General features: G+C 42.6%; 1 protein-coding gene across 1 annotated transcript in view; it reads right to left on the reverse strand.

The window, feature by feature from the left end:
* LOC110532063 (neurocan core protein) overlaps window positions 1-14,285 on the reverse strand; it is a 265,380-nt gene that overhangs the window by 72,724 nt on the left and 178,371 nt on the right. Inside the window, exon 11 of the mRNA XM_036967166.2 lies at window positions 7,105-7,218. Within this exon, the coding sequence (XP_036823061.2) occupies window positions 7,105-7,218 (114 nt within the window). The remainder of the gene's footprint in view (window positions 1-7,104; window positions 7,219-14,285) is intronic.

Genomic DNA, 14,285 nt, shown 5'->3' on the forward strand with positions numbered 1-14,285 from the left:
CACATACTGTATCCCCTCAACTGTTACATAGCACATACTGTATCACCCCAACTGTTACATAGCACATACTGTATCACCCCAACTGTTACATAGCACATACTGTATCACCTCAACTGTTACATAGCACATACTGTATCACCTCAACTGTTACATAGCACATACTGTATCACCTCAACTGTTACATAGCACATACTGTATCACCCCAACTGTTACATAGCACATACTGTATCACCCCAACTTTTACATAGCACATACTGTATCACCTCAACTGTTACATAGCACATACTGTATCACCTCAACTGTTACATAGCACATACTGTATCACCTCAACTGTTACATAGCACATACTGTATCACCTCAACTGTTACATAGCACATACTGTATCACCCCAACTGTTACATAGCACATACTGTATCACCCCAACTGTTACATAGCACATACTGTATCACCTCAACTGTTACATAGCACATACTGTATCACCTCAACTGTTACATAGCACATACTGTATCACCTCAACTGTTACATAGCACATACTGTATCACCCCAACTGTTACATAGCACATACTGTATCACCCCAACTTTTACATAGCACATACTGTATCACCTCAACTGTTACATAGCACATACTGTATCACCTCAACTGTTACATAGCACATACTGTATCACCTCAACTGTTACATAGCACATACTGTATCACCTCAACTGTTACATAGCACATACTGTATCACCCCAACTGTTACATAGCACATACTGTATCATCTCAACTGTTACATAGCACATACAGTATCACCTCAACTGTTACATAGCACATACTGTATCACCCCAACATGCTTCCATTACCTGTACTACACACCACTTTTACATAGCAGATACTGTATCACCTTAACACGCTGCTAGCCTTCCTAGCTGAGGCCCCACTGTCGAGATCTCTGTCAATATTAGTCTAATTGGAATATTGAAATAATATTGCAGATGTCGGAGAGACAGACAGTAAGGTTTATAGAAATCTCTTCTGTTGAAAACTAAATATTAGTCTAAACGACATTTTTATACTGGAGATCTAGTTTATAAGTTCCCTGCCTGGGCTGATGAGACAGTGGATTGCGCAGTCAGATGGAACAGAGTAAATCTCTGTAGACAAACATTGGTAGTAGAATGGCCTTGCCATTCAGCAACTTTCAACGTGGCACCGTCACAGGATGCCACCTTTCTAAGTCAGTTTGTCAAATGTTATGCTCTGCTCTCTCCTCTCTTCAGGGTTGAATCATTTCTGTGTGGTATTATGACATTTTTTTTCAATTGCTAACATGCATTGGTCAAGACTGTAAGGCTCGTCCTCTTCTGACGAGGAGTAAGAGATATCGGACCAATTTGCAGCGTGGTAAGTGTCCATTTTAATATGTACAACTGAACACTACAAAATACAAAATAACCACGTGAAAGAACAAAACAAACAAAACAGTCCAGTGTGGCACAAACACATAATCACCCACAACTCAAAGGTGAAACCAGGCTACCTAAGTATGGTTCTCAATCAGGGACAACGATTGACAGCTGCCTCTGATTGCGAACCATACCAGGCCAAACACAGAAATCCCAAATCATAGAAAAAGGAACCCACCCAACTCACGCCCTGACCATACTAAACAAAGACATAACAAAAGAACTAAGGTCAGAACGTGACAAAGACTGAAGTCACATTGTCAAAACTCTGTACACAGTCAGCGAAACAGAAGTATATATGGACCAAACTATGAATCCTTTTTTTATTGCTTTCACACAAAATACATTCAATGACCACATTCTCTGAAATCCATGAACTCTTTTCTCATTCATACTCCACCACCTGCAAAACTATATATTTGCAGCACGTTTTCAAATGCAAACACACTGTTTGCAAAACTGTTAAAAACACATTCAAAACATAATGATGGCAAATGTCGTGCATTTCTGCAGTAACCAGATTGAAAAATATAGATAATCTCAGCAGAATATTGAATCATTCCAAACACAGCTGATTGCAATTTCAGCTTGAAAGTCTACCCAAGTGTCCTGTTTTTAGTCTGGTCACCAAACAGGCAAAGAGGACGGCTTCGAAATGATTTAGTTTGGAAACATGAATCAAGGAAGACGGGTTGGTGGGGAAAGAAGAGTGGCAGGGAGAGGGAGACAGGTTGGTGGGGAAAGAAGAGTGGCAGGGAGAGGGAGACAGGTTGGTGGGGAAAGAAGAGTGGCAGGGAGAGGGAGACAGGTTGGTGGGGAAAGAAGAGTGGCAGGGAGAGGGAGACAGGTTGGTGGGGAAAGAAGAGTGGCAGGGAGAGGGAGAACGCATGGAGGACAAAGGAGAGGAAGACCAAGAGCGGTGGTCACTGATGAGATAAGGGCCCCAATTATTGACCATGTTGAAAACCATGGTCTCTCTTTGAGAGAGGCCGGTTTAAGGGTGCAACCAAATCTGCAGCGTTCAACAGTTGCATCAATAGTACACATTTCAGGAAAAACAACACGTGAGATGTGCATCCTTCAATGATAATTGAACTACATATTACAGGACAATACAGTATGTTCACATTTTTACATGTACTGACATTTTGAAATATATTGATTGGTTTATGTTTTTCAGTAGGATCCAAGGGTTAGAATATTATCAGCTGTGCAGGAAATTGCCATGGTTGTCAATGCAATAAAACTGCGGGAAGTTCGGGACAGAGTGCTGGCAGACAATATCACTTTTGGGAATGTGAATACGGTCAGCACAACGACAATGGCCAGAGTCCTAGAGAAACATAAAATAAGGATGAAGCAGATGTACACTGTACCCTTTGAGAGAAACGGTGAACGTGTGAAAGAAGTCCGGTATCAATATGTCCAGGTAAGATGTCTGTTCAATAACCAAACAGGGTACATACACAGCTATGCATAATGTAAAGTACTGTAAAACTGTGGATTTACTGTATTTTAGAGAGTAATTGAGATGGAAGCCAGGCAAACTGCACATACATTCATCTTTGTGAATTTACTGTATTTTAGAGTAATGGAGATGGAAGCCAGGCAAACTGCACATACATTCATCTTTGTGGATTTACTGTATTTTAGAGTAATGGAGATGGAAGCCAGGCAAACTGCACACACATTCATCTTTGTGGATTTACTGTATTTTAGAGTAATGGAGATGGAAGCCAGGCAAACTGCACATACATTCATCTTTGTGGATTTACTGTATTTTAGAGTAATGGAGATGGAAGTCAGGCAAACTGCACATACATTCATCTTTGTGGATTTACTGTATTTTAGAGTAATGGAGATGGAAGCCAGGCAAACTGCACATACATTCATCTTTGTGGATTTACTGTATTTTAGAGTAATGGAGATGGAAGCTAGGCAAACTGCACATACATTCATCTTTGTGGATTTACTGTATTTTAGAGTAATGGAGATGGAAGTCAGGCAAACTGCACACACATTCATCTTTGTGGATTTACTGTATTTTAGAGTAATGGAGATGGAAGTCAGGCAAACTGCACATACATTCATCTTTGTGGATGAAGCTGGATTCAACCGGTCAAAAACACACCGCAGGGGAAGAAATGTGATTGGACAGAGAGCAACCGTGGATGTCCCAGGCCAGAGAGGAGCTAACATCACAATGTGATGGGACAGAGAGCAACCGTGGATGTCCCAGGCCAGAGAGGAGCTAACATCACAATGTGATCGGACAGAGAGGAGCTAACATCACAATGTGATGGGACAGAGAGCAACCGTGGATGTCCCAGGCCAGAGAGGAGCTAACATCACAATGTATGCAGCACTGTCCAATGATGGTTTGTTGTTACACAAACCACTCATTGGCCCCCTCAATACAGAGAGGCTCATTTATTTTCTGGATGACCTGAATAATCAACTTGTACCAGCAGAGGAGAGAGGGGCCAGAAACTCCCCTAACGTCGTTGTTGTGTGGGATAATGTGGCATTCCACCACTCTGCTGCAGTCAGACTGTTTGCTGCTCATCCCAGGATGTCAGTACTATTCCTGCCTCCGTTCTCCCCCTTCCTAAACCCCATAGAGGAGTTTTTCTCTGCGTGGAGGTGGAAGGTTTATGACCACCATTCACATGACCAGATGTCCTTGCTGGATGCCATGAATGCGGGGTGTGGAGACACTTCTCCTGAAGACTGATAAGACATTCCAGAAGATACTTTCCAAGATGTATCGGCAGAGAAGATAGAAGATGCAACGTTGAAGAGAACTTGTGGCCAAATGCAGGAGAGAGGGAGAACTAGAACCCTCACAGTTGTGTACAGTATGAGTGATTATACTACACATGTTGATGAGAATTAGAACTCTCACAGTACTGTACAGTACTGTACAGTATGAGTGATTATACTACACATGTTGATGATAACCAGAACCCTCACAGTACTGTACAGTATGAGTGATTATACTATACATGTTGATGAGAACTAGAACCCTCACAGTACTGAACAGTATGAGTGATTATACTATACATGTTGATGAGAACTAGAACCCTCACAGTACTGTACAGTATGAGTGATTATACTACACATGTTGATGATAACCAGAACCCTCACAGTACTGTACAGTATGAGTGATTATACTATACATGTTGATGAGAACTAGAACCCTCACAGTACTGTACAGTATGAGTGTTATACTATACATGTTGATGAGAACTAGAACCCTCACAGTACTGAACAGTATGAGTGATTATACTATACATGTTGATGAGAACTAGAACCCTCACAGTACTGTACAGTATGAGTGATTATACTATACATGTTGATGAGAACTAGAACCCTTACAGTACTGTACAGTATGAGTGATTATACTATACATGTTGATGAGAACTAGAACCCTCACAGTACTGTACAGTATGAGTGATTATACTATACATGTTGATGAGAACTAGAACCCTCACAGTACTGTACAGTATGAGTGATTATACTATACATGTTGATGAGAACTAGAACCCTCACAGTACTGTACATTATGAGTGTTATACTAAACATGTTGATGATAACCAGAACCCTCACAGTACTGTACAGTATGAGTGATTATACTATACATGTTGATGAGAACTAGAACCCTCACAGTACTGTACAATATGAGTGTTATACAGTACAGTATGAGTGTTTCTGGTAATTATTATTGCAGCTCAGGAATTTCAGGAATTTGTTTTGTTTCAACTTTTTATTATTCACAAGTAAATGACTGTACGCAAAGATATAGACAAAATAAAGGCTATTGAAGCAAATTGCTGTATTTCTGATTCATTCTTGTTACATATACTTTAGTACAGTCAATAAAGTGAAAAGGTGTTTTTCTATAATGAAATACTGATTTATGTGAAAAATCATTTGAACTTCAAAGATAAGTTAATCATTTATGTAATGCTCCCTGTTCGTGTTTTTTAGATCAGTGTGTTATGAGTGACAATGTATGCTTTGTATGTATGCTTTCTGAATCTACGCCTCACAGCCGGTCCATCTCTACATACACATCACTGAGCCTCAAATCTCTACGCCTCACGGCCTGGTCATCTCTACACACACGTCACTGAGCCTCAAGCCTCCACGCCTCACGGCCTGTCCATCTCTACACAAACACATCACTGAGCCTCAAACCTCCACGCCTCACGGCCTGTCCATCTCTACACAAACACATCACTGAGCCTCAAGCCTCCACGCCTCACGGCCTGTCCATCTCTACACAAACACATCACTGAGCCTCGAACCTCCACGCCTCACGGCCGGTCCATCTCTATACACACGTCACTGAGCCTCAAACCTCCACGCCTCACGGCCTGTCCATCTCTATACACACGTCACTGAGCCTCAAACCTCCACGCCTCACGGCCTGTCCATCTCTATACACACGTCACTGAGCCTCAAACCTCCACGCATCTCGGCCTGTCCATCTCTACACACACATCACTGATTGGGATCCTCCGTCTCTTTCTACAGGGTAAGGTATCGATCTGTAAAGGCTCATTACCCTGCCCCAGGTAGAGAAGCAGACTCAGAGCCTTGCAGGAAGAGAGAGCTGGGCTGCTAGAATACAGGCTGACGGTATGGGTGAGGGAGAGAAAACCCCAGAGGTTGGGCTTCTACTGGGGTAAATATGCATTAGTACACTGCCCATCTCTATTTAAACTCTCCTTCTCTCTTTCATCTCAATCTCTCGGTTTTTCTCTTGGTTCTACAAAGAAACGTTCTCTTAAAGTGTGTTTCACAGACAGTACTGTGGCTGGCTGTCTGTCTTTCATAGACCTGCTTTCATGTAATGGAGGCCCAAAACCATTTACATTTTTCAAACAGCGTAGCTGCATTCATGCCCACGAGGCATTCTTCCACTTTGAGGGGCTCCAGCTGAGCACAGGTGTTCTGTCATAAGCTGCACCACTGATACATACAGTGGGGGGAAAAGTATTTAGTCAGCCACGAATTGTGCAAGTTCTCTCACTTAAAAAGATGAGAGAGGCCTGTAATTTTCATCATAGGTACACTTCAACGATGACAGACAAAATGAGGGAAAAAAATCCAGAAAATCACATTGTAAGATTTTTAATGAATTTAATTGCAAATTATGGTGGAAAATATGTATTTGGTCAATAACAAAAGTTTATCTCAATTCTTTGTTATATACCCTTTGTTGGCGATGACAGAGGTCCGTGTTGCTGGGCAACACGGACTTTCAACTCCCTCCAAAGATTTTCTATGGGGTTGAGATCTGGAGACTGGCTAGGCCACTCCAGGACCTTGAAATGCTTCTTACAAAGCCACTCCTTCGTTGCCCGGGCGGTGTTTTTGGGATCATTGTCATGCTGAAAGACACAGCCACGTTTCATCTTCAATGCCCTTGCTGATGGAAGGAGGTTTTCACTCAAAATCTCACGATACATGGCCCCATTCATTCTTTCCTTTACACGGATAAGTCGTCCTGGAAATTGCAGGCCTCTCTCATCTTTTTTAGTGGGAGAACAATTGGTGGCTGACTAAATACTTTTTTGCCCCACTGTATGACCCTTTCCTCTTTCCCCCAGTGATGTGAGTTAATGAGAGAGGTGTTAAGTGATAAAATGTTACCTTTCTCACAAGTGGCTCCACCGTAGCTGGGCAGACACAGGCACACAAAGGAATTGATCTCGTCGATACAGGTGCCTCCGTTCTGACACGGGTTTGACTGGCAGTCGTCGATGTCTGTCAGGGAAAAAAGGGTTGTGTTCATTAGGCACCAAATGGAAGGAAACATATTGAATCAGGGAGGGATCACCTGGACTTGTCCAATAAGAATGGCTTATTTTTGTTTTAAAATGTATGTCCTAATGAATACAACCAAGGAAAAACAAGGATACACGAGGAGACAGGGTCAGTTACAACAATGCAGTCACTGGACACGGCACATATCTCTTGTCACCATCAGAGATCTAACTTTTCTGGGAGTTCTGAGCTCTTTTGAGGAGTTGTAATTAAAAGCTTTGCATCAGCAGCCCATCAATAAGTGGGTGGAGGAGCAGTGAAGCGCATGACATTAATTGTGATGCGTATGCAGGACTTGCCTTCCACTCTGCTGTCAATCCTGGACAGGTTATAGTCTCCACTGGCAGGGAAAAGATGCAGGGAGGAGGCAGTTTGATGTTGGAGTTGTTTGATATTCAGATATTTACACCCATGCAATCATGCTAGAGTTGTACTGACACTTCATACTGTATATGTGAAACTGATGCATGTAGCTGTGATACAGATGAACAAACTCATACAGTATACCAGGAATCCATGCTTGTATACACACGAAAAGACACACACACACACACACACTTTGTGGAGACGTTTAAGGCCATGGTTCTCCTTTCTGTGTAAAAGCAGAACTATATTTATCTCACTGCTGAACTGGGGCCTTAGGGCAAAATCATTAAAACCACAGCTGGCATCCCAGCAACCATTGCCCTCAGAACATCTGAGTATATCTCGGGGGCCCGGGCGAGAGGGCAGGAGACGGGTATCGAGTGACGTAGGGATCACGCTTTTTATAGTTCTCCAAGTCTGGAAGAGAGTGGAAGATGGCGTGTCCCTAGGTTGGATTACAGGGATTTGATGGCGAGGCGTGTTGGATAAAAGCAGCTTGTGGTGGTTATCAAAGCGGAGAGAAGAAAGGCAGGAGTTAGTCTGAATCCACACTGGGACGGCCTGCCATGTCTAGACGATGAATCAACAGACCAGGAGGGAGGGATTACTACAGCACACATACAGAGACGTATGGAGGCTCTGACTGGCGCTGTAGTGTATATATAGCAGGGCTCTCAGCTGGGTTCTCTAGTACTGCAATGTTTCTCTGCTAATCAGGAAGTGTGATACTTTGGAGTACAGAAGAGTTGAAAGCTGGCCACTCATCCATCCCATTGTCTGTGAGGTGGTACCACAATCCTCCAAAGAAGACTTGGTTTAGCTCAGCTACCTCTGACCCCCATGCAGAGCAGCACTTGACTCTCAACAATGACAGGAAAGAGGGAACATACTGCTGGGCCGGCCCTGGCCTCTTGAGTGTCTCCCCTCCCTCCTCTCCTCCTCCCATCCTCCTCCAGCTTCAGACACAGCAGGCATAACAGAGGAGAGCAGAGAGAAGCCAGAGAGCTCATTCAGTGGCCACTCAGTGTCCACCCAGCCCAGCTGGCTAACTGGGGATAAACTGTAGTCGGGGTGGTCGGGGTGGACGGTGGAGGGCGGCTGCTGCCCAGCCTTCTCTGGCTTCCTCCCCAGGACAACACAGGCAGGCCTGAAAGCCTAGAAGCTATGCTCCATCCCCAAGGACTCCATGCAGCAGCCGGTGGAGGATTGTGAGGATTGTTCATCGGCTGGCAGAGGAGAGAGAGGGGAGAGAGAGAGCGAGTGAAAGAGCGAGTGAAAGAGGCCAGACTAACTGGGGGGGGGGGGGGGGGGGGGGTGCCGCTGACAAATGTGCAGTCTCAGCCCAGATGACATGGGTGAGAGAGAGAGAGAGAGAGAGAGAGAGAGAGAGAGAGAGAGAGAGTGAGAGATTGCAGTCTTGGCCAGTCCACCCACCACCCCACCCTCGTCTCTATGGTGTGTGTGTGCCAGTCCAGTGTAATACTATATCCCTATGCAGGGCCAGGCCCCTCTATTCCTGCTGTTTCCAGTTCTGGAGGGGTTTTCCCCCTACTTCACCACAGCAAGATTTATGCTTTCAATTCCAGACGCGGTCAGGGCATCTGTGAACATGGAGCCAAATAAAAAGTAAACAGCTCTCTCTTTTATAAATGTGAATTTCGACGCAATCAACAATTTCACGCCAATGAATCCCAGCAGGTTTCTCCTCTGGGCCCAGTTAGAGTCCACAGACTAGAATCTAATAAAGGAGGCAAAGAAACGAAGAAAGGATCAATATCATGACCAAGGACTTTCTCTCAGTCAGACAGACCAGCATTAAAAAAGTTCCCCAGGCATATTTCCTCTCTCTCTCATTCACGTTCTCTCCCTCTCCTGTTCTCTCTCCTACAATGGTGCTGATGTGGGGTTCAAGTCTTAATGATTAAAAATGTAAAGCCATGTGACACAGGCAGACAGAAGTCATTTGCCATGCAGGGGTAGAGAGGGTAGTGAGGGATTCATTGTCTCTCTCTCTCTCTCTCTCTCTCTCTCTCTCTCTCTCTCTCTCTCTCTCTCTCATTCTCTCTCTCTCTCTCTCTCAGGATCAATGCAACATCAACAAGCCCTGCCACAGACACACAGATGACAGTCTCTCTCTGCCATGCTGCATGATACCCACATTCCTAAGTCAGTCGGCTCCTCACAAAACAGACACTACAGTCTACCTGAGAACTAATATGGTCTACCTTACATAAAACTATCAATACAGACACTATATAATCTACAGCACCTGGAAACCAGAGGAATGGATGGCTAAATTGGCATTGCACAGTGAAGTCGCAATCTATCTCAGTTGGCTATTCATAACACAGACACTAGTACTATACTATACCTTGGTGCAAGGAAAGACGTTACTGTAGCTACCATCCACTTAGAGTTTCCTCTGAGGCAATCAACACATCAGCATTCACCTATAAAGTCAGCATTCCATTCATTAAACAGGCATTACGATGAGCATCAGAGTTAACCACCCACAGGAAATAACCCATCGTTTGCAGCAAAGAAGCCATCACCCACCTCAGTTAACATTCACACTGACAGCCCCATGAATGAAAACTAAAATGCCGCATTGAGCAAGTCAACATCTCTGGAGTGTATTTGTTGGCCTTGGAACCTAATGATAACCATTTCCTTGACACTTTACCATTTCCTTGACAGCATCTTAAAGGAATCATTATCTGAAGGATGGTTTCTGCCACTTAAAACTCTGTGGAGTGTTTTGGATCCACAGCGGGCAGCACCAGGGTGATACACGTCTGCCTGCACGTCCTAATGACAGTTTGAGAGAGGGCATTGAAATTCAGTGGTGTCCGTCTCCTCTGAGTTTGTTTTATTACGTTTGAAGGATAAATGACCCTCTTTCAAGGGAACAGTTGTCATCCTGTTGCTGTTGATTGTCTCTTTCGTAATTACTTTGGCAACATGTGAATAGTCTCGCCTTTTCATAGAAATGTGCTTTATGGATTGTGCAGTGAAGTGGGATTGTCAGAGGGGAGGACAAAGAAAATGTGTCAGAAAGAGAGGGATAGAGAGAGAGTGGGAGGAAGGGAAGTAAGGAGGAAGAGAGTGAAAAAAGAAAGAGACTAACCACTTCTGGGAAAATTGAAAAACACTAAACAAACAACAACACGAAGAATTATCTATCCAAAATGGAGATGTATGGGTAAACCACTTCTCCAATCTATTTGGCTCTATAATAAAGAATAAAGAGCAAAACATATACATGATCAAATACAAATCTTGAATCTTGAATCAACTATTAAAGACTACCAGAACCCACTGGATTCTCCAATTACCTTGAATGAGTTACAGGACAAAATAAAAACCCTCCAACCCAAAAAGGCCTGTGGTGTTGATGGTATCCTTAATGAAATTATCAAATATAGAGGCAACAAATTCCAATTGGCAATTCTAAAACTCTTTAACATCATCCTTAGCTCTGGCATCTTCCCCAATATTTGGAACCAAGGACTGATCACCCCAATCCACAAAAGTGCAGACAAATTTGACCCCAATAACTACCGTGGAATACGCGTCAACAGTAACCCTGGGAAAATCCTCTGCATTATCATTAACAGCAGACTCGTACATTTCCTCAATGAAAACAATGTACTGAGCAAATGTCAAATTGGCTTTTTACCAAATTACCGTACAACAGACCATGTATTCACCCTACACACCCTAATTGACAACCAAACAAACCAAAACAAAGGCAAAGTCTTCTCATGCTTTGTTGATTTCAAAAAAGCCTTTGACTCAATTTGGCATGAGGGTCTGCTATACAAATTGAAGGAAAGTGGTGTTGTGGGTAAAACATACGACATTATAAAATCCATGTACACAAACAACAAGTGTGCGGTTAAAATTGGCAAAAAACACACACATTTCTTCACACAGGATCGTGGGGTGAGACAGGGATGCAGCTTAAGCCCCACCCTCTTCAACATATATACAGTATATCAACAAACTGGCGCGGGTACTAGAAAAGTCTGCAGCACCCGGCCTCACCCTACTAGAATCCGAAGTCAAATGTCTACTGTTTGCTGATGATCTGGTGCTTCTGTCACAACCAAGGAGGGCCTACAGCAGCACCTAGATCTTCTGCACAGATTCTGTCAGACCTGGGCCCTGACAGTAAATCTCAGTAAGACCAAAATAATGGTGTTCCAAAAAAGGTCCAGTCGCCAGGACCACAAATACAAATTCCATCTAGACACGGTTGCCCTAGAGCACACAAAAAACTATACATACCTTGGCCTAAACATCAGCGCCACAGGTAACTTCCACAAAGCTGTGAACGATCTGAGAGACAAGGCAAGAAGGGCATTCTATGCCATCAAAAGGAACATACATTTCAACATACCAATTAGGATCTGGCAAAAAATACTCAATTCAGTCATAGAGCCCATTGCCCTTTATGGTTGTGAGGTCTGGGGTCCGCTCACCAACCAAGACTTCACAAAATGGGACAAACACCAAATTGAGACTCTGCATGCAGAATTCTGCAAAAATACAACATGTACAACGTAGAACACCAAATAATGCATATAGAGCAGAATTAGGCCGATACCCACTAATTATCAAAATCCAGAAAAGAGCCGTTAAATTCTACAACCACCTAAAAGGAAGCGATTCCCAAACCTTCCATAACCTTTTGTGACTAGGGGGCAGTATTTTCATTTTTGAAAAAATAACGTTCCCGTAGTAAACAGGATATTTTGTCAGGACAAGATGCTAGAATATGCATATAATTGACAGCTTAGGATAGAAAACACTCTAAAGTTTCCAAAACTGTACAAATATTGTCTGTGAGTATAACAGAACTGATATTGCAGGCGAAAGCCTGAGAAAAATCCAATCAGGAAGTGCCTTATGTTATGAAAGCGCTGCGTTCCAATGCGTCCCTATTGAGCAGTGAATGGGCTATCAACCAGATTACTCTTTCTCCGTATTCCCCAAGGTGTCTACGGCAATGTGATGTAGTTTTACGCATTTATGTTGAAGAATACCCGTAAGCGGCTACATTGCTCATCTGGTCACCTGATGGCTCCCAGAGTGATTCTCGTGCAAAATACAGAGGTAGCCATTATTCCAATCGGTCCTACTGAAAAACCAATTGTCCCGGTGATAATATATTATCGAATAGATATTTGAAAAACACCTTGAGGATTGATTATAAACAACGTTTGCCATGTTTCTGTCGATATTATGGAGCAAATTTGGAATATTTTTTGGCGTTTTCGTGATTGCAATTTCCGGGTGATTTCTCAGCCAAACGTGAAGAACAAACAGAGCTATTTTGCCTACAAAAATAATATTTTTGGAAAAAAGGAACATTGGCTATCTAACTGGGAGTCTCGTGAGTGAAAACATCTGAAGCTCATCAAAGGTAAACAATTTAATTGGATTGCTTTTCTGATTTCAAAATGCTATGCTAGGCTATCGATAAACTTACACAAATGCTTGTCTAGCTTTGGCTGTAAAGCATTTTTTGAAAATCTGAGATGACAGGGTGATTAACAAAAGGCTAAGCTGTGTCTCAATATATTTCACTTGTGATTTTCATGAATAGGAATATTTTCTAGGAATATTTATGTCCGTTGCGTTATGCTAATTAGTGTCAGTCGATGATTACGCTCCCTCATGCGGGATGGGGAGTCATTAGAGGATAACAAAGCCATCACCTACAGAGAGATTAACCTGGAGAAGAGTCCCCTAAGCAAGCTGGTCCTGGGGCTCTGTTCACAAACACACCCCACAGAGCCCCAAGACAGCAGCACAATTAGACCCAACCAAATCATGAGAAAACTAAAATATAATTACTTGACACATTGGAAATAATTAACAAAAAAACTGAGCAAACTAGAATGCTATTTGGTCTTAAACAGAGAGTACACAGTGGCAGAATACTGACCCAAACTTAAGGAAAGCTTTGACTATGTACAGACTCAGTGAGCATAGCCTTGCTATTGAGAAAGGCCGCCGTAGGCAGACATGGCTCTCAAGAGAAGACAGGCTATCTGCTCACTGCCCACAAAATGAGGTGGAAACTGAGCTGCACTTCCTAACCTCCTGCCCAATGTATGATCATATTAGAGAGACATATTTCCCTCAGATTACACAGATCCACAAAGAATTCGAAAACAAATCCAATTTTGATAAACTCCCATATCTACTGGGTGAAATTCCACAGTGTGCCATCACAGCAGAAAGATTTGTGACCTGTTGCCACAAGAAAAGGGCAACCAGTAAAGAACAAACACCATTGTAAATACAACCTATATTTTTGCTTATTTATTTCCCCTTGTGTACTTTAACCATTTGTACATTGTTACAAAACTGTATATATATATATTGCAAATGTCATATCATATATATATTATATATATATATATATATATATATATGTATATATAATATGACATTTGCAATGTCTTTATTGTTTTGAAACTGTTAATTTTTATTGTTTATTTCACTTTTGTATATTATCTACCTCACTTGCTTTGGCAATGTTAACACATGTTCCCATGCCAATAAAGCCCCTTGAATTGAATTGAATTGAGAGATAGTTAGAGGGTGACAGAGAGAGAGAGAGTGAAAGA

This window comes from Oncorhynchus mykiss, chromosome 1 (assembly GCF_057628025.1).
Source record: "Oncorhynchus mykiss isolate SJ-2025 chromosome 1, ASM5762802v1, whole genome shotgun sequence".
NCBI classification, from domain to species: Eukaryota; Metazoa; Chordata; class Actinopteri; order Salmoniformes; family Salmonidae; genus Oncorhynchus; species Oncorhynchus mykiss.